Source organism: Coccinella septempunctata, chromosome 5 (genome assembly GCF_907165205.1).
Source record: "Coccinella septempunctata chromosome 5, icCocSept1.1, whole genome shotgun sequence".
In the NCBI taxonomy this organism is placed as follows: domain Eukaryota; kingdom Metazoa; phylum Arthropoda; class Insecta; order Coleoptera; family Coccinellidae; genus Coccinella; species Coccinella septempunctata.
In genome coordinates this window covers 20,491,150-20,513,186 of record NC_058193.1, presented here as the reverse complement: position 1 = coordinate 20,513,186, position 22,037 = coordinate 20,491,150, and the positions used below count along the sequence as shown (strand labels likewise).

General features: G+C 35.4%; 1 protein-coding gene across 1 annotated transcript in view; it reads right to left on the bottom strand.

Annotated features, from left to right (window-relative positions):
• Nucleotides 1-22,037, bottom strand: part of LOC123312922 (potassium voltage-gated channel subfamily H member 8) — a 276,226-nt gene that overhangs the window by 185,297 nt on the left and 68,892 nt on the right. Inside the window, exons 3-4 of the mRNA XM_044897510.1 lie at nt 12,457-12,690; nt 1,220-1,357 (exon numbers count right to left, since the gene is read on the bottom strand). Of these exons, the coding sequence (XP_044753445.1) occupies nt 1,220-1,357; nt 12,457-12,690 (372 nt within the window). The remainder of the gene's footprint in view (nt 1-1,219; nt 1,358-12,456; nt 12,691-22,037) is intronic.

Below are 22,037 nucleotides of genomic sequence, written 5' to 3'. Positions count from 1 at the left end.
TTCTTGTAGTGTAGCATATGGAAGATATCTCTGAGCACTTCTCGGTCTCTTCGCTCGATGATATTAAATCGAATCCTTTTCATTGCCACTATTTCACATAAAACTCGAAATTAATATTTTTCCAATGATTTCCAATGAAACGTTCTTGTCATAACTTGATTTTTCCAATCTTCTGCAGTTTTGCCGCCAATATTCAGTTGGAATTGGGGTTAGCGCAAACGAATTAGAATTAGCCTACCTCAAAATTCAATGTTTGCTCAACTAAGCCTGAAAAATTAGGGAAAACGGGCATTAGTCGTGTCGAACATTGAACATTCAAACTCGGTAATCCGTCTGTTCCGATATTCCTGAACAGTACTGTCAGTATTTCAGAGACGATGCCTATTGGCCCAGTCGTTCGAGTTCTATTGTTATTCGATTGCGGGCCAGTAAAACCAGCAATATCGGAACAGGCCCTAGATATTACGATGATTCACGAATGATTACGATCCGCTTGTTCCGAATGCAGCGACACCTAACCATCAATTTTAGAATTATATTTCGTGTTTAGTGTACCATCCCAACAGATGGCACTGGATACTAGAGTGATTTATTTATATTTTTAAGCTGATCTGTGGTCAGATATAACTTAATTTTTCTACGGACTTTCATCTTGAACGGATTAGCGGTTTGTGATTCCACTCGTCTCAAAACATAATACTTATGTGAAAATTAAAAAGATAGTCGAAATTTATATTTGTGTGAGATAAGTTATTATAAATAAGGAAACATTTCGAATTTATATTGAGTAGGATCTAGAATGAAATGATATTCAATAATGCTCAATAATTAATCCACAATTAGAAAATAATTTTTTTTATAAAAATAGGTATAACATTCACATTCAAAAACATTTCAAAAAAGCTGTAATTATTGTATTGGGATCACTTTGTATCAATTTTCTCCCCAAGACTTCGAAGCGGTGATAAATAAATGTCGCAAAGGATTTGAAACGTATAACATCCATGAAGAGACATTCGATAAGAAACTTCGCATTCAATAAAACAAAACGGTCAACGATTTCATCCAAATTAACGTTAAACGTATACGGACACTGCCATCCTGCCATTCAGAACTGCGAGATAGCGGTGGAAATCTAGATCACCTCTGAGAATGATAGCAGCAAGCCATGCAACTAATTCGAAGCGGGAAATATGAAATAGACTGCATATACCCTTACCGCTGTCATAGAGCTCGGAATCCGACATTTCCGCCATTTTCGTGTTCGTGATATCTTTATGCGAGGCGAGAAAAAGCACCACTTCTCTCTTTTCATTCTTGATAGGAACGATGTCCAGCAAACACCAGAAGGGGGTTCCTGTAAAAAAGAAAACTTATTGAAATTTTCAAATATAAAAAAAACTTCGAATGAGTTTAAATATTTAAAGATTTTCCTTAATTTTCTCATGATTACCATAAATGTCAAGGGTTTTGGAAAATATTGATGTTGAGACTGTAGTGTGGAGAATTTTCGATTGTTCATCATTTCACAAGATTGGAACATTTAAGAATATTTCACCTATTCTTCTATTTTCTCCCAAATTTTTAAGTAGTATTAAATAGTAAATGCTTTTTACATTTTCATCTTTATAATTTGCTGATAATTTTGATTCAACCACAATCCAAAATGCTAATTCGACAATTCACCAGGAAAAAAGTATACAGCTCAAGCTAAGAAATCCGTTTAGACACGAAATGTCGACATTCAAAATTCCATAGCCTACTTGACGACGAATTTTTTTTAACGCACGTTAGAATGATTTTTTCAGCATGCTTCAGATTTAAATTCTTGAATTAATATTGGAATTCGCTGTAACTCAAATCTAGTTTTACAGCACGTTAACTGATATTTAATGTGTTTTTAATCGATTCGTAGAATTGATAGTAAAAAAAAACAAGTGTTGATTTATGATTTAATTAGTGATTAAGTATCTATTTTTGGCACTTTAAAGCTTGTAGTACGTATGGATGGAATCGTTGAATGCGAAAGAGATAATGTGGAATTTTGTCTGTAGCTTCACACTTTATTTTTCTACCTTGGCCTGTTAGCAACGTTATTGTCGAATCCAAAAATCTAGACGCCCTCTGCCGACTGAATTACTAAACTACTCTGTCAGTACTGCAAAGTCAAAACAAGTGCTGTTTCTTATATTTTCTCTACATTCTCTACGTTGTCCAACAAAGTATTATAATTATTATTTGGAGAAGTTATATTGTGTGCTTCAACTGGCAGAATTTAATAAAGTTCAAGGTTGAACGAGTTTGTTTGGTTGTCTATGTGTCCAACAAAGTATTATATGTAATTATTATCTGGCAGGAATTGATAAAATTCCAGGTTAAACAATTTTTCTACATTTTTAATAGAAACTTTAAAACTTTCCACATAAACTCTTTACTTATCAAGATTTTTTCAGTTTCTACCTCCTTCACAAACTCAGTAAATTCTACCTCAATAATACCTAGGTTTATTTCAAGAAAGAATCAAGAATCTATGAAATAATAGGTATTTGTGTCTAGGTACAGTGGATCACCAATATTATCGCTGGATTTTATTCCACAATTCATCCCCTTCAAATGAAGTATTTTCAAAAAATGTTGATCTTTCTTTACGAAACTAAATCAATCAATTCACTTCCGATAAATATGATAAATATCTTGATTGACTAGGAAAACTGTCAAAGTTTGTTTACAGTTAGCACCGCCCTCAACGGTAATTGTATTCGAGAATATTAAACCAACTTTATTGCATAGAAATTGCCCTAGAAAACGTGGTTTCAGATTTTAATCATTGTTTGATGGAAGGCTTTGTCTTATAAAATTGAAAGTCGTCATTTCACAGCTCCTTATAACTTTCGAATTTGGCCACTCATTGCTGTTGTCAAAATCGAATCAATGATATGTCCCGATTCGGTACTTTTGTGTAGTATGTTTATTTTTTATTTTGACATATAAAGTGAAACTTTTCGAGTCCCATTGACGTTCTGAAAGGTTTACTTCTGCTGTATAACTCTGACGAGGTCAAATGAGACCGAAACCATGGTCATCATGTGCTCTTCTTCGGTGAAACGTTCTCCATTTAGTTGTCCTGGCTTGTTCAATTCATATCGTAACACTTGTTTATATACATATCGGTGGGTGGTTTGCATCTGAATTTAATTTTTATTATTGTATTCATTGCCTACCACCTTCTTAATTCTTACATGAAGTTGTCTGTTGTGTCTGCATTAGGCAGACCAGCGTACTGAATTAGAGGAAATATGGGACATATGCCATTGTCTTCGCCTACATTGATTTAAGTAAGGCCTTCGACTTGGTGAATCGGAGAGCGTTATGGAAAATCATGGGACGCCTAGGAGTACCAGAAAAATTCTTAGCCGTTTCCAGGAGCCTCCATACCAACAACACCGCTAGAATACAGCATAACGGATCTACAACTGACCATTTCTTAACAAACTCTGGAATTAAAACAAGGCTGCGTGTTAGAGCCTTATTTACTGTTCAATATTTTCGCCATAGCTGTCTCGATAATTGCTGGCATGAGTATGCCTGTAAGAGGTAAGAGAAAAGATTCAGATTTGATGGAGGCCTATTTAACCTGAAGCGCCTCAGAGCAAAAACCCGTACAAAGTTTATTACGGATCTAGAGATAATGTTGGACACCTACAAACATATACATATACGAAGCTTTAGGCCTTAGACTCAATATCGACAAAACCAAAATCCTGGTAAGTCCGTCAGAAAGCCTTCAAACAGATATCAGCCTGGAGAATGAAACTCTAGAACAGGTCGAACAGTTCAAATACTTGGGAAGCTTCAGTAATAGGGGTAACCTAGACACGGAAATACACAATCGTATCAATTCGGCATCACGGGCAAACTGGAAGCTAAAGGACAGAGAGTTTCAAAATCACGACCTGAATCTGAAGACTAAGACAGCTGTTTACAAAGCAGTGGTCCTCTCAACGCTTCTTTACGGAAGCGAAAGCTGGACGCCCTACAGGCGACATATTGAACAGCTTGAACAAACGCAACAATGTGATCTAAGACAAATAATGCACATCAGATGGTTCCACAAAGTTTCGAATGCAGAAGTCTTGCAACGCGCAAGTTGTACAACAACCGAGGCTTAAGTAACGAGGGCCCGACTCAGATGGAGCGGCCACATTCTGGGGATGCAAGACACAAGACTTCCCAAAATAGCTATGTATGGAAAATTCACAGAAGGAGCCCAGAAATCAGGAGGCCAGTATAAGCCGTTTAAGGATACGCTACATCAATCCCTAAAATCAGTTAATGCCAATTATAACTGGGAACAACTAGCGTGAGATAGGTCACAGTGGAGGTCTTCTGTACACAGTTATAATGGAGACTCGAGAAGGATACAGTGGCGGCCAGATCTGGTTGGTGACTATCCATGCCCGGAGTGTGGAAGAATCTGTAGGTGACGGTTGGGTCTCTTTAGTCACAGAAGGGCACACAGTCGGAATGAGCCCTAAGAAAGTATAAGTCTGTTCGCACGGATTTTTTATTTTGTTTGTCTTTTTGTAGATTTATTCCCGGTAACGGGATGCAGCAAGGAATGATGAGCTCTAATGTTATGATATCTTTTTATGTAAATATTGAATAAAAATTCGTTCATTTCTTGTACAATGAGTTCTAAAGAGCCAAGCTGGTGTATCGCTTCTCTCCTTCGATGGTGGCATATTTTCTTTGATAGACTTTGAATTTGGATCTTTGCCAGTCAAATTTATTTTTGTATAATTTTTTAAACTCATGCCGGCGTTAACTTCCTTGCCATATCAATTCTTTTTTGCATTCTTTTTAGTACTTCCTCATTCCTAAGTCTACCCATGCTCATAATCTATTACAGCACCATCGTTCAAATGCTTCGATCCTGTTTGACGCCTCTCTGTACCATACTAACAATGCGGCGAGTGCGGAAGAAAAATAACTTCGAAGCATTCGTGCCCTTAAGTTCAGCTTACTAATTCTTTACTTCACAAAATATTCCTAGCCATCTCGAGGCATGCTCTGATTTTAACTACCTGTTCGGTGTTGTAGGTCAGCCATCTCGTTGTCTCATGTCTCGTCATGATTGGCATTTTTGGAAAGAACACTTTTGAGATGCCTGGAGGTTACTGTCATGGACTTTTGTATCTATTATTTTTTGTATGTTTATTTTGAGGCTTTAGTCATTACAGTGCTCAAGCTTTCAATTATATACTTATTGAAGGCCTTGCAGGTTACTTGGGATACCAACAGTATCAAACGGAAAAGTAGGAATTTTACCCACAAACAAAAATTTTTTTAAACCTCAAAATGTTTAGTGAAATTTTTATTATACTATCATAGCAAATAGTGAAATGAAGAAGCGAATAGTAGTGTTTCCTGAAACTTTTTGGGGTTTTCACTCCCAATCACTGGAACAAAATCAATTAAAAATTGAAATAAACGATTTGCACCTGCGTAAATTCTTACACTAATTTGTCAGGAGCAAATTAAGTAAAAAAAAATTGTTGTCTGATAATGAACTGAAAAAAAGACTTTGAAATTATAATTATATATACATAGTAACGTTTCGGAGTCTACATAAGACTCATCCTTCATCAGACGAAAATCAATTTCCGAATATCTTCCGAATTGTAGCTTTTATTCGACATTAATTGTCAATACATAGAAACAGAGACTGCATAGAAACGTTGATTCATTTAATTTTAAAATTACCGAATTAATCCAAAAATGATCTATTCCAACCGAACAATTGGCCAAATTATTATTTTGATCCAACAAAATACACGTGGACTCTTTAATCTTTCGTTTATAATGATCCGGTTCTCTCATTAAAATTTTAGTGTTATCCCAATCTATCTTTTAGTTCATGTAACAAAGATTATGTTGAGGGCATGAGATCAATTCAGCTTTTAATCGAAATATTCGTCCATGGCAGAATGTCCATAATTTCGTTTTGAGTACACCTTGTGATCATATTATTTGCAATTGAATGGAACCGAAAGGGATTTATTATTGTATGAATTCATAACACAAATGATTTTAACTGGAATATGGACGTGAATTTCTAAATGAACCATCTGCGAGTCGATAATTTAGTTCTCTTCCCACTTAATGAACTTTGCAGTTTCCAGCGTGGATGGAACAGGCTAGCATTCAAAAATGAATTTGTAATTAAGGAAAGAGAATCGTTCGTCCTATGGCATTTCACTTGCTCCTTATTGAACATAAATTCTTCAAGGCCTGGATTTGGACTCCTGAAAACAATTTGAAAGTAACGACTTCCACAGAAAACTCACTCCTTTATACCGTATTGTTCGAAGTTAGTTCTTAATTCTTCTTTGTTAGACTTGGGAATCGAAACAAAGAAATATTCTCTCTTTTCCCGTTTACGTGTCTTGCAGTTGTCACTGGAAATTTGGTCCACAGATTAGAATGGAAGGATAATTTGAGAAAGATTTGGAGAATTATAAGAGTATGAATGTTGGTGTTCAGAAATATTTGTGTGCCATCTATGGCATTTGCCACACAAGAGAACAACATCCCGAAATAATTTGAAAGTATTCATTCAGGTAATGTTATTTATAAGTATCTTTATTTAATATCAATTCCATTCAATGTAACTTCGATAAAACACTGTTGATTGGCGAAATATCCAATATATTTAATTGAACACCACGGAGGCAGTCCTTCACCTTCCGAATGAGAATGAAGATTCCTATTTTTCTATTTTCCTATTTTTAAATTGAAGTCATTTTCGATTAAATATTGATACCAATGTTTCGACACTTAGTAGATAGCTGCAAAATTCCAAAATTCGGAGGGGATCGTATTACTTAAATGAAAGTAATTCTAGGTTTTGTATGTAATGGCCGGTTTCATAATCAAACCTGAAGTCGCTTTAATTTTAAAGCTTCCTTCAACCCTACTGAAAATGACAGTAAAGGAAGCTTTAAGCTTGAAGTGACTTTAAATTTGATTATGAAACTGGACGTAAGTTATATTGTAACATCTTGACTAGCCAGCTATTATAAGGGTATTCTATGGATACCTAACAGTGAATTCTAAAAGCTTCAAGTAATGTGAATGAGATGGCCTTTCTATGGAACTTTGCCTAAAAATCCACTGACCAAGAAAAAAGAAAATTTTCGTCCAAGAATGTTAGCAGCATGATGATGATAAAAAAATCATCATCCTTTTCCATCAAAATCTTTCAATCACTCCAATCACTATTGCACTAAAAAATGCAAAAGATCCGAACATACAATACTCCAAAGCAATAACTCGTTTCGTCAGAATGTATGTATCTCGGTATGTATTTATGTGCTCTCGTAGAGGAGCATAAACATTCATGAGGTTCACGTCATTCCTCATGAGGTAGTTGTGTCTATTCACCATACCTATTCAAATGTAATGTGCCTCCTTCGGAAAAGCGAGTTGTACAATAACAAATTAGGGTTCGCAAGTGTGCGCTGACTAATTTCCTCGCAAAACTATTGCCTTAATTCCCCGTCATCCTCATTAATTTATGCACATGCTTCAACTTTTAGGGTGGTATTTATGAGGTTTCAAAATATGGATGACACTTTGTTTTCGAAACTCCTCAGATGATGATTGCATATCTTTTCGCATATTCATTTTCGAACACAGCAATAAGCAATCATAAAATATAGTAGGGAAGAGTTGGACAACACAGGATAGTTCGGTAAAACGGGATATCGGGCAATATTCGAAAATAAACAGGGCCATTTGACGACTAGTAGTATAACTCGCTGAGGATAAGATATCTTCAAATACAGTTAATGGAGAATTTTTCAATTTGAATAACGAAAATAAATAACGATGAGTATTTCATATGAAAATTTGAATAATTGACTATATTTCGTGATATTTTCAGATATGAAAAAAATATTTTTTCTAGTAATCCTCAATAATATTTTGGAAGACGCGGTCGGGCAAAATGGGATAGCATGCAGTCGAGTAAAACTGGATACTATCCTGTTTTGCCCAATCAAGAGATCTATTGGTTTCAACAAAGATTTTGAATTTAATTGTTCAACAAGTCTAAAGAAGGATGGGAAAATATGCAAGAGTAACGAATCGGCAGTAATAAACAAGAATAAAGAGAAAGGTAAAAAATATAATATTTATCAAAAAGTCGACAAAAGCGAAGAGAGGAAGAAACAAAAATTGTAGTACTTCAGAAGATGAAGAGGAGCCCGATGTAACCTGCATTTATTGTTTAGAATTGAAATCTAAATCAATTAATCAAAGACTGCTGACGGTTGGGTAATGTGCCAGGACTGTCGTATTTGGTCTTACGAAGCTTGTGTCGGGGTTGAGAATGATGTTGATCCGTACTCGTGCGATTTTTGTCGTTGCTGAAGTCTTGATTTGTTTTTTGTTATAAGAATAAATTTCCTAAGGTGTTCTGTTTTCAATTTCAATAGATATATTGGACTCTGATAATCATTTTCATTTCCATTCATATCATCCCATTTTACCCGACTAGGAGGGCAAAACAGGATACTTTAGCTTTTAACACAAATACTACTTTTTCCACATAATCATCAAATAATGAAGGAATGCTCGATATTCAACGTATAGAGAAGACACCAGAGAAGTTATTGTGCAGTTATCAAAAGCTTTTTTAGGGAGTTATGGGTTATATAACGTTAGCTATCCCGTTTTATCCAACTCTCCCCTATAGTTTATAATACTATTTCAAAAGTTAAGGAATGCTGCAGATGTTTCATGGAAATCAGTAAATCAGTGAATGGGAGTTTATTTTTCCACAATCGATGCATAAAGTGATCACAATCTAGATCCTTTTCTTCGAGGAATATGATGTTAATAAATCACTTGTGGTTAACTTACTGATTGTTTATCAAGCATTCATTAATCACTTTTCATTTGTAGTTATTCATAGACCATAATTCACGCAAGAAACCGAATAGATGAACATAAATAGCACAAATCAGTCCATGTATAAGAAAAAAGAGTAGGTATTTTGTTTTTTTTTCTGTTGTTTCCGAAAGTCACAGAATAATCAATTTTCCATTATTTCAAGTTTTTCTTTGATAACCCTGAAAGGGTGAAGCGTTTATTTAGGCAACCTCGACTTTTGTCCTACGTAGAATCAACTGAAATATCTAATAATAAATATGGGTTGCAATTCGGAAATCGTGATTTTCGATGAATTCGATTTGTCCAACATGATGATCTTCCAATAAACACAAAGTACATTTTTGCAAACAGCAAACATTGCTAACTAACTACATAACGAATAAAATGAGAATGGTAAAGATTTAAAAAAAACCGGCTCAGCTGAAGTATTAGGAGAATTGTGACACATTTTCCCCAATTATTTCATGAAAACCCCAATAATACATAAACCGCTGAGTGCATATCCAAGCTATGGTGTTAACTGTTGAGATTTCCATCCAATCAGCTATCTAACGATGCAAATATATACTGGTGTGCCATTTGAAATAAGAAAGTAGTAACAGTAGTGGGTTTTTCCCGTATAAACCGGAAGTTACAGAGGTATAAAAATATTTTAGACCAACATGAAAATTTTCAGCGCAAAATTATGATCAGTTATCCATAAACCTCTAAAAGGCCATCGCGGTGAATCTACCTGATTTGATTGTAATATCGCAGTGGGCATCCAAGTATTCACATTTTGCACAATCCAAAAATTTTTGCGGTTTTAGAAACAGAACGGAAATTTTAATTGAAATGACAACTATAATAATATGAGCAGAAAGTTTTTCAATTTAGAAATTTCATGATATTTATTATTAATGGAGAACTGAAGAATAACTCAAAGCCCACTGCTATGTTACCATCTTTCATGAAGACCCCGAGGAAGAGTTCGTGTTTAGGCTGACACGATATTCTACTGTTTTGAATTCAAACCTTGGATGTTTATTGTGTACCTAATGTACACAATATCGATTAACCTAATACGTTCATGATTCCATAACCGAGCTTCAATCAAGCTAAGGTACTTATATTATCGAATATTCCTCCTCGAGTCGTTAATAAAAATTTAGTTTTCTCTCTTCTTTTCATTGAACTAAAGAAAGAAATGGAAGGGACCCGCAGTTCAGCAAATCGGTCGAAAGTGTGTCCAAAAGTGTGGGAGAGAGAAAGACTATTGGTGGGTATCCCTTCTCTCTCTTTTAGATGTTTTGTTTACATCAATCAGCTGACGGTTTTGTTGATTATTCAGTTTAAATTAGTTTTTGGGATGATTTCGGTTGTGTTCAATTGGAAAGAGATCTAAAAGTGTTCAGAATGCTAAAACTCACGATTAATATTCTCTTGAAACTTGAAAAATCTCAAATAAATCGGGGAATCTCCGAATCCCACTCGAAAACCTTTAAGTATCTGGATTTTCGGTTTCTGAGAAATATGGATCTAGTGAAGGGACAGATTACCTTTACCTGGCCACCCGAGGGAATTAAAAGGGTTGAAACTGTCTGAAAAGACCTCTTTCGATATTAACTGGACAGTTAAAAAAAAATCAAAGCAAGTAATCTTCAGAATTGAAGTTGTTTGTAAATTTGTGGTATAAAGTTTTAGAGAAAGTATTTTATAGGTTTTTGTGTTTCTCAAATCATTGTTGTCCCCATCAATATCAGTACTGTTTGCAGTCACGCAAAATTGGTAAATTTCAGACTCTTGTTACAACGATGGTTGTAACAAGTTGCTAAAGGATGCTCCAATGAGCCGAACAAAAATGAGCCAAAGAGTTTCCACAGGTAGGTCTATTTTAAATATTTTCATTATGAGATCCCTTTTTGCGACTTCTAAAGCATTATTTACTTTATTTTAGGTTTCCTTTTAAACACCCAGATATTTTGGAACTTTGGATTACTGCTGTAGGAAGGGAAAATTGGTATCCCTCAAAGTATAGTAGAATATGTGAAGATTACCTTCATAATCCAAGTTATACAAGAAAAATATTGAAACTTGATGCTGTACCAAGTGTATTCAATAATATCCCAAGACATTCAAGGATCATGGAATACTTACAGTTCCATCACTCTTCATATAAAACTCACTGTGTTATGTGCATCAGAACTGGAAGAACTTTCCGACCAATTCTATAAATCATGCATATGAAACAAGAAATAAAGACTCCTTGCAGATTCCAGTGCACCATCTGAAGCGCATACACCAGGGCATGGAATTCTGCGGCCCCAAACTATATAATAAATTTCCTTCTGAGTTTCATGACAAGTCCTAGATGAACTTTAGGAGAGAAGTGAAAAGGTTGCTTTTAAATGAAACTATATATTCTATAGAAGTTCTTATCGAGAAAGAATATGTGATGAGATTTGTTTTTTATTTTTATTGTGTTTGTATGCATGTTGTTACCACTGTGATATTTTATATTTGTTTATTACTGTCGACACCATTTGTAATATTAATTGCAAACAAAGATCCATCTAATCTAATCTAATCCGATTAGAAGCAGAGCGCATGTAAAGTTTTCGAGTGAATTTAAATTATTTGAAATCAATAATTTTCTTTTTCATTGTAGACTATTACTGAAGATATATGTAAACTATTATATATATATATATAATAAAAATATAGAAAGAATTGACACTTGTTTTTTTTTGGACAACGCTCCTTAATTAACTTAAAATTCAGTATAGTAGAAGGAAAATATGTATGTTCAACATGTAGATTAGAACCTTGATGAATTTCACATGATTAAATTCTTTCACAAACTATCACTAATCTAGTTAAAATCACTAATCTAGATAAAATGAACAAATTTCTGTTCTTTTCATACAAAAAAAGACTTATTAAATTCCGTCTGCACTGCTCTGAAAAATATGATCAACATCGCAAAATTAACTCAGAAAACGTCTTGAATTCATGAAAAATATGATTTCAATCATCACAGTTCGAGAAACGAGTCCAAAATTTCAGATATCCCCATCTCATTGTTACAGGTATTTGGCAAAAAAAATTATTAAATTCCTTCTACACTACTATGAAAAATATAATTCACATCGCATATAGGTTATCTATGATCGCCTAATCAACTCAGAAAACGTCCTGATTTGATAAAAAATACGATTCAAATCAGAAAAACGAAACGTCAAAAATTTAAATTCAAACTTTAATAGGTTATCTCTCCTTGCGCAAGTATAGAGAGAGAAAGATATACATCCAATTGTCTATTTCAGTCGGCCTCACTCTTGCTGACCCGAGAGTCCCTTCCATTTCTTTCTTTAGTTCAATGCTTCTTTTACATCAGATAGCGCGTGCGTTCCTGAACTCTACTTTAATTTGCTGATTCAATACGGCAACGAAAATTAATCATCATTCAAAAATAAACAATGGGTTTCCGAACACACAAGATGTTTTATGAACAATACTCACCATTTTTCTTATAAAAAATAACTTCCAATTTGAGTTCATTCTTGAACTCCAAAGCCTTGTCGATTTGAGTCTTGTGTTCATCTTTGGTTTCGGGCCCATGAAGGAATTTGCAGGCGCACCCCTTCTGCATTATCTGAGCCCTCTGGAAGCCCGTAAGTTCGCAGAATCCGTCCGAACAATATACAATGGGATATAGGCTGGGTACTTGGGCATTTCCTAGCACGAAGTTGCTGTCTGAAACAAAAGATATGGGAATAATAATTAGAGACGCTGGTTGTTAGTGGCTAATTTGGCGGGCAGCGTTTCAGGTTTCAGATTCCACTGCCAGGGGTTAGTGACGATAACTCTTATATGATCTTGAACTTTGAAACTTTGTAGTTCTAAGTTGTTAGTTATAATGGTAATGGGCTATGCAGATTCACGTAATTATGATTGACATTTAGCTCCAAATGAAAAATAAATATGTAGTGAATATATGCGACAAATTCTAGGAGATGATTATGCATGAAAAAATAAGCTTTATAACTTTTGTCCCCAAATGCTTCGTTTTCCGAGATACAAGGTGTTAAAGTTTCACTTTAAAACTGACTATTTATTTATTGCTCTGAAACCGGTCGAGTAATGCGAATGAAGTTTAGTGGGTTTCAAGAGGTAGTTATTACGCATTTACTGAGATTAGCCTACACAAGTGACCATATTACAGAGCAGCTATAGGTATAGCAGTGTAGAGTGTTCCTTGTTTTGTAACCTCAATGTAGCATTCAGAGCACGAATATAGAAAAGTTATATAGTAGCTATGTCCGCCTCAAACAAGGAACATATCTCCTTTCAGAAAGGAGCATAAATAATTCAAACAGGAATCATGCAAATATTTGTTTCATGGGAGATCTATATGTATTACCTTCATGTGTTATGTTTATTATGTTTCATTTGTTATTAAGTACGCTTCAACTGAAACATGAAAATTTATGGAAATTGATATGAACTATTGCTATAATATTGAACTCGAAAATTTCGATTTTTCAAATAGGTACTGTGTTTTTATCAATCATTGTTGGAAAGAAAATTCAGAAACATTTCACATCAGTTCGGTGAGGTATGTGAACGAATGAATTGTTCGAAAACAATATGTTTTCATATATTTCAGATTACAAAATTGATGTCGAAAGATTGGTGCACATGTTTATAGAACTAGAATGAATTACATCATACAAACTTATTGGTTCCTGATTACTGTTCCCAAAGAAAGATTAGAACAGGTCTTTGCAATTTCGTGCATTCCATTAAAAGATTAATAAACAGTTCACTTATCTTTTTGCTTGAGTAAAAAAATTTTAGAAGAATTGTTCCTATGTTATGCGTTGAGAGAAAGAGAAGAATACTTTACGCATGCATATCTTTCGAAATTCGAAATATATCCCAGATAGCACAGAGACATCTTAAAGAAGTCTTAATGACGTCTGTTACCGACATTGCGTACGTCTCAAAGACGTCCAAGCTTATGTTAAAACTAAAAACGTCTCTAGGACGTCTTCTTGGAAGCTTTTATAGGTCCGAAGCAACCTGAAATGTATATCTTCTAGACGTAACTTTTAGACCTTCTGGAGGTCGAAAAAATTCTGAAAAAATGAGAAATTCTTCTAATAAGTAAGTACAAATTTCAAGGGTCAATTACAGAAATGAAAGAAATGATTTTTTTGATGGCTTCATTTAATAACTTTATAACAGTATATAATTTGGTATTTAATAAACAAGATGCGAAAAGACACAGCGAAAAAAATATATTTATATTACCATATTGTATAAGTTCCCTATCACTGGCGAAGTACCACTCAGAAGCTCTATGAGATTGTACGAGCTGGGAGAATCAGTTGTGTTCTGTGCAAACTTTGTTACTGTGTCCATATTATTATCATTATTATTACTATATATGTGCCCTCTTCACCACAACACCGAATCGTGTTCCATTGAGCGTTATTATATTTTCAGGAATCCTGTTGTAGAAAACAGGACACCCCAGTGATCTATGAACCGCTGCGAAGACGTGAAGCGGTGATACGGAGTCTCCAAAGCTGTTCTATTTCTGGTGTTATAGGAATGTCTGCATAAGTTTCTTAGGAATTCTTCAATATTGTTCATACTTGAGGCAAGCAAGTATATACATGCAGGGTATAGTGAGTTTTTTGTTCACGAATATCTCCCTGCAACTGTCTCTAGCTCTAAGAACATATAGGCCATAGGGCCCTTACTGCCCTTTTCTGAAGACGCAGCACCCTGGTCGCTTTTAAAGTTGCCCCCCAGAAAAAGGATTCCTTGAGCGGCCACAGAGCAAAATTTGAGAATTATGCCTGCAGAGCAACCTCGATAGAGGCACAAATTCTGATTCTTCGAATCGAGAACACCGCTACTGAAAGTTTCGATGTAAGTTTATCAATGTTTGCCTTCAGCCCAATCTATTCTCCAGATGTATGCCGAGAAATTTTATGGATAGTGCGATTGGTACTGCATGTGAAAGTAAGAGGTGCTGCGTTTTATCTTCATTCACTTTAAGTTTGTTGGCCTGGAACCAATTCGCCATGTTCTTCAATATTCGCATCACCTTTTGCTGGATCTCTTCTTTAGTCTTACCTTTAATCAAAATAGAGGTATACTGTATTCATCCATATATGTCAGTGTCCCACATTAGGTCGGTAATAATGATGAGAAATAATACAGGTCCAATCACCGAACCCTGTGAAACACCTCTTTCTGTTTTTCTGGTTTTTGACCTCTGATTCAACCATGTTACCATCTCTCCTCGGTCTGATAAATACGAAGCTATTAATTTGTGGGCTATATTCCTCTTACTCCATAGTGCTGCAATTTATTCAATAAAATATTATGCTCCACCGTGTCAAAAGCCTTGAATCCAGACATACCACCTCAACCGTATCGCAGCAGTCCCATACAGATGTTGTTAATCGCATGATCTCCCAGATCGCTGACATCACAGACCTTCCTTTTCTAAAACCGTGTTGTCAGGGCGAAAAGAACATATTCTTCTCGAAATAATCCACCAACCTCTTTTTTATTATCACCTCGGACACCTTGGACAATACCGGCCCGATAATTTTTCGGATCACCCGGATCATCATCAATCCATTTTTGCATATGGGCACAATTCGAGTGCTCCATCCTCCATGCATTTATTTATTATCGTCGCTAACGGTTCTGATATTTCATGTTTAATTGCTTTCAGGATTTTTTTCGGCATGTCGTCTATATCTGTCGTTTCTTTCGTTTTAAGTTTATTTATTACCGAAATAATCTCTTCAAGGGTGGTTGGTACGAAGAAGCATGATTTCAAGTTTTCCACTTATTTTTCTGTAAATATTCCATTGCTGTTTCATTAGTGGATGATATGCCACTGGCTGTGGTTTCCCCCAATTTAAAAAATACTCACTGAAGTTCTCGGCATTGAGTTTCTTTTCGGCTAATCTTTTCTTTCCTCTATTTATGTTTCTTCTTATCGAATTCCATATAGCTTTCTATTCGTCTTCTGCTTTCTCGATAAGTGAACTGTTTCTTTGTCTAGTAGTTTTTGCAAATTCTTCATGATATTTTCTCTTTCGCTGTCGATACACCCAATAATCTTCTTTTCTTTTCGTTGTAATCATTAATATTATTATTTTGCCTAAAAAGTCGTTTAATATTTCTAGGAGTCGAGCTATATAGAAGACACTCTGCTGGTCTACTAATTTGCAAATAAAATAATTAGCAAATATTGATGATGTCTTCAAATATGAATTAATTTCCAGACAGTGTTCCGACTCCGCCATGAAGTAACGTGGGTATAAATTATACAGGTACGTTTGACATATCCCGAACTAGCTGAATGATCCGGTTGCATGTCCTGATGACAACCAAATAGGATATAATTCCGACAGGAACACGTTCCCGTTTCACTGTCAATGTGAAATAACAGTACACCGCCATCGTAAATAACGGAGTTCTGTTAACTTCCATTCTTCAACTTCTGTAAGTATGCTTAGTGCTATATGTTGGATAATTCATGATATCCGAATGGGTGAGCGTGGAAAAATCGAAGAAGAATAAAAAAACTAGAATTTTCTCGGACGATAGCAAGGTGCAGTTTATACCCGGCATTTCACTGCACAGATAGAGATATGTATGTGTTTTCATGAAGCTATGAAAATGAGCTTTTCCAACGAATCCATCTTATAATATCTACTCATACGATGGATGGATCATAAGCTTTCTCAGTTTATCGTAGGCTATGCATGACATCAGTTGAGTTTATGGGCATTCGAAAAATGAAAAATATGACTGGCATTGGGAGTTCTTCCATTTTCTATATATCATTGACACCACACTAAAGATTCGAAGGTTTTATGGAAACATATAAAGAGAATATACTCCATTCACTTTCATTTTAGCACTCGTTTGGCCATGGAATAATTTTCTCAAGTTTTTGTAACTAGAACGGAGTAAGGTTGGCACTCACTAAATGTCGGTAATGTGTCATAACGCCGTTGCTTCAAATAATATCGATTAATACCTATTAAAAGAAAATGCCGAAAGTGATTGAAAAAGAGGGAGGACCGGGTTTCAGGAATAGTAGGTAACCTTGATATTCAAATATCTACAATATATCAGGCGAACGTACACTGCGCAAAAAAATTAACGCACATTCTGAAAATCTCACTTTTAATGAAAGTTAACTCTACATTGACTTTATAACTTATTTTTTATGTTCTCTCGAGAAGATTTTGAACGAAACAAGACACATTAAATGGAAGAAAAATTCAGGATTTCACCGAAATCACAGGGAAATGAACGATTTTCAAAATACTGAAATGCTGATAAGTTATTTAATACTTGGTATTTCCACCCCTTGCGTTAATTACAGCTCGGCAACGACGGATGATTTTCTGAACTTCTCAGCCTTCTATTGAGGTTGTCCCAAACCTGCTCAATCGGATTGAGATCTGGACTTCTTGCTGGCCATTCCATTCGAGAGACTTCAACCTCTTCAAGGTACTCCTGAACGATGCGCGCACGATGGGGTCTGGCATTATCGTCCATAAAAATGAAATTTTCACCAATGTATGGGGCAAATGGCACTACATGCTCTTCAAGAATGTTCCTTATATACTTATCAGCATTCATAGCTCCATTATCAACGACCACTAGGTCTGTGCGAGCAGTCAAAGATATTCCACCCCATACCATAATCGATCCTTCCCCGAAACCAGTAGTATTCAGGAAATTGCATGAGCATATCTTTCATGTGGACGTCTGTATACAAGGGAACGTCGATCACAATGGTATAGGCAGAATCTAGACTCATCTGTGAAGAGAACTCTTTCCCAATCAGCCTCTTCCCAATTGATATGGTCTCTTGCAAAAGCCAAACGCGCCCTTCGATGGGCTGGGGTAAGAGCTGGGCCTCTTGCCGCGACACGAGGCCTTAAATCATATTCTCTAAGGCGATTTCTTATTGTCCGAGTGCTAATTTGCACCTCATGAGTTTGCTCAAGCTGAATTTGAAGGAAACGAGCAGTTGCAAACCGTTGTCTCAACGAAGAAACTCTCAAGTAACGTTCTTGAATGGCAGTTGTTACCCGTGGTCTACCCTGTCCTGGTCTTCGGACATTCATACCTGTCTCCCTGAATCGCTGCAACATTCTGGACACACTTGTATTTCAAACTCCAAACCTTTCTGCAATTCTTGTGTATGTCCATCCTTCTTCTCGCAAAACTACCGCTTGGGCACATTCCTCTTGGGTCAAATTGCGTGTTTCGCGTTGCATAGCGATCGAGTGTAGAAAATCAAACGAGAGAAAAACTATTGATCACTAGAATTGATCAAGAACAACTGATTTTAGAATGGAGCCAATACATTCAAAATCTGATAATATCCTCTTCTTTTATTCCTGCTGGGAAAAAACATCTGTATAGAAGAAAACTGTTGAAAGTCGATAACATATGTATGCATAATTCTCATAAAAATAATTATCATTGAGAACACCTTCAGTTGTTCTCTATTCTTTACATGTTAGTTTTTTCGGAGCCACAATTGAAAAAAACCTTACCGAGGTATAGAAACCCGTACGATAGCCTTATGACAAAACACTCACAGCACGTTCCATAAAACTTTCACTGTTCAATCAACAATTTGACAGTCACTCGATTCCCAAAACGAAATCAATAAAACCTTTGCGTTTCTGAATATATTGAAAGAGTAGCAATTGAGAATCATTGAATGAACGTATAAAGGTCATAATTTCCCCTAAACGGGCCCTTCATGCAAGGGATGCTTCCTGCATACAACAATTTACGTGAATGAACAGTTCTCATATTTTGAGGTTTTCACCAAGAAATTGGACAAAAATTTAATAATCAGCAACTTGAAGAAGCAAGATAAACAAAAGGTGGTACGAGAATCAAAACATTCAGAACCTAGGGTATTAGTAACACATTTGAAACACAGATGGCGCTGACAACAGACACCACTTCACTCGTTTCCCATCTTTCTACTGTTTAATCTTTGAGGGTGATGTTTATGCTGTTTTGTCAGCATTGTTCTTATTTTTCTCTGTAAGGCTGCTAAATCAGTGGTGGTCCAAGCAATGGTAACAAATTATTATTATTAATTCAGACTTACACTCTCACACATCTCTCTGGAGGAAGAAGGGAGAAGATTCATCACATCAATAAAAAACTGTATTGCGACAATCATTTCATTCGATATAATCGTTTGTGGGATCTGGGATATAATTTCGATTTTCTCAACCTGAGCCTGTATCTTCTCAACTATTCAATGCTTACCAGTTCTTTCAAACATTTTACCGCCTCATATTCGTAGACAGACTGCGGTTATGAATTCCTGGAAAAAATTCCAATCCTATCCAGACTCGTTCCCAATTCTATCCTATATTCCCGAAAATGAAAGAAATGAAAGAAAATGAAGAAAAAGATCTGACCATGGGCATTTTCCTAGACCTATCAAAAGCTTTTGATAGCCTATCACATCAACATCTAGTGCATAAAATGGAACAACTTGGGGTGAGAGACAAGTCATCTGATCTGATAAATTCATATCTACAAAATAGAAAACAATACGTTTACATAGAGAAACCTGAAGGGCAAGCTTTATCAGATGCTGAAGAACTGAAACTAGGAGTACCACAAGGAAGTATTTTGGGGCCACTATTATTCATTATCTATCTCAATGATATTGAAGATTGTATCAGGAATAAGAACTTCACATCTTTGACAAATTATGCAGATGACACAAATATTCTTATCAAAGCAAAAGAATATAATGAATTGATACAGAGGACATCAGAAGTGGTGGAAAACATCAAAGAATGGTTTTTAAAAAATAAACTGCATATGAATGAAGGGAAAACTAATGCAATACTGTTCAAGTCTACACATTCAACTTTTGAGACCCCAAAGGAGGTTATGATAACAGCAAGAACACAAGAACTAACTTCATTCACGAAGTTTTTAGGAATTTACGTGGATGATACACTGAGGTGGGAGGAACATATTTCAAACCTGGGAAGCAGCCTGGCCTCAGTCTGCTACTCTTTAAGTGTACTGGCGAGATATCTGGATAACTTCTCCATGAAAACCATCTATCATGCGGTATTTGAGTCAAAAGCAAGGTATGGAATCATGTTTTATGGCCATGCATCTAAATCAATGCAAATATCCATCCTCCAGAAAAGAGCACTCCGAATTATTCTCAAACTGGGATACAGAGAATCATGCAGAGGAAAATTTAGAGAAAATGGAATTTTGACTATCACAGCAATGCACATACAGGAATGTCTGATTTTTGTATTCAAAAACAAGAACCTTTTTGAATTGAACTCATCCAACATATATAACACAAGGAAAACAAATCTAAAATATCCAATTCACAGAAGAACATCTACAGAGAAAGGACCCAAATACAAATGTATAAAATATTTCAACATAATGCCAGACACAATAAAGAATGAAACTAGACCAAAGAATTATAAGAAACAAATATACAAGATGCTGCTCAACATAGAACCCTATAATGTTGAAGAATTTTTCAACGCGGCTAAAGATTGGAAGGATAATACAGCTGGATAGCAGACTCTGTGCTTTTGATTTTTCTTTTTTGACGTAATTTCATTTCAAAGTTTACTTATTGTAACTTTTATCTGAAATAAATATTATCTTATCTTATCTTATCTTACCATTCCAAGACTGAAGTCGCGTAAACCTTTATGGTCCAACTCTTTTCTTAATTCGAATATAAGGGACAAAGACCTTTGGCAGTCTGAATGGAATAGGTGCACTATTTTCAACAAAGAATTAGTAACTGATCCTTCGAATAGAGTTCCTGGTTTTGATCTCCCCAGGAAAATATGGTGTATTCTGAATCGTATAAGAACAGGTCACGGACGTTGCAATAGAATGCTTTTCAGGTGGAATTCAGTTGAAAGCCCTAGTTGTGAATGCGGGGAACCAGAAGAAACCATAAATCATCTAGTTAATCATTGTCCAATTTATAAATTTCAGGATGGTTTTAGAGCTATACATGCAGTTTCCGAATCTTTTTTGAATTGGGTTGTCAATTTTAGGTCAATCTGACATATTGAATCTAATTTTATTATTTTACGTTTTTCTGCTTTTGTTTTCTCTTTATTTCAGATAAAAGTTTCTGGTATCTTGGAGAAGACTTTCTGGATTTTCCTTTTTGTTGGAGAAAGAATCAATTTTTGCAGTGCGAGATGCCTTTCAATATGGAATATTTCAGCTTATTTCGTGAACAATTACAATCCACTACACTCACGGGGAGAAAGGGTTTTTTTACTGAGGTTTTTCCCTAAGCTCTTGTATCATACACCAATTTGTATGGTACCCCGTTACGCTAACCTCTGCTAAAACTGTATCTCATACACATGCTATAATTATTGTTTGCTGTTCAAGATTGTAATGCTCTATATCAAAAGAATATATATATATATATATCTTCTCAACTGAGCGAAATGGGAAAAATGGCGAACAAAAAAAAGTGTTTCCTTTGACCTCAGCAATATTCTGTTGAAATAAATGTACAAGTCAAAGACTCGCTCTGTATATTCCATTGTTTCAAAATAATACGAAATGTTTCATTAGCATCTTACAGCAACCCTCATTAAAGGTACTACCTGAAGAGCTATCTTCGATATTCTCATTTCCAGATTCATTTTCCTCTTTTCGAAGTTCAAGTTAATCTTCTTTGGGGAGATTTCGCCGCATTCGCAGTGATTAGCAATTTTCGTCGTAGTTAGGAATTAGGTTCCCGCAGACTCATAGTCCTCGGGAATTTTGTGATGGAATTACGTCGAAATACCTATCCAATGGTGTAGAGACAATTATTCTGCCATTTGAAATCGTATTTTCAAAATTAATATCGATGAAAATGATAATTTCTCGAAGTATTCCTGGAGTAACAGGTTACTTTCTAACAATAAATTCATTCTCTTATCAGAACAAAATTATTATATTGAGGTAGGCCGAGATGAACAAAACTCTTTCAGTAGAATGGGTAT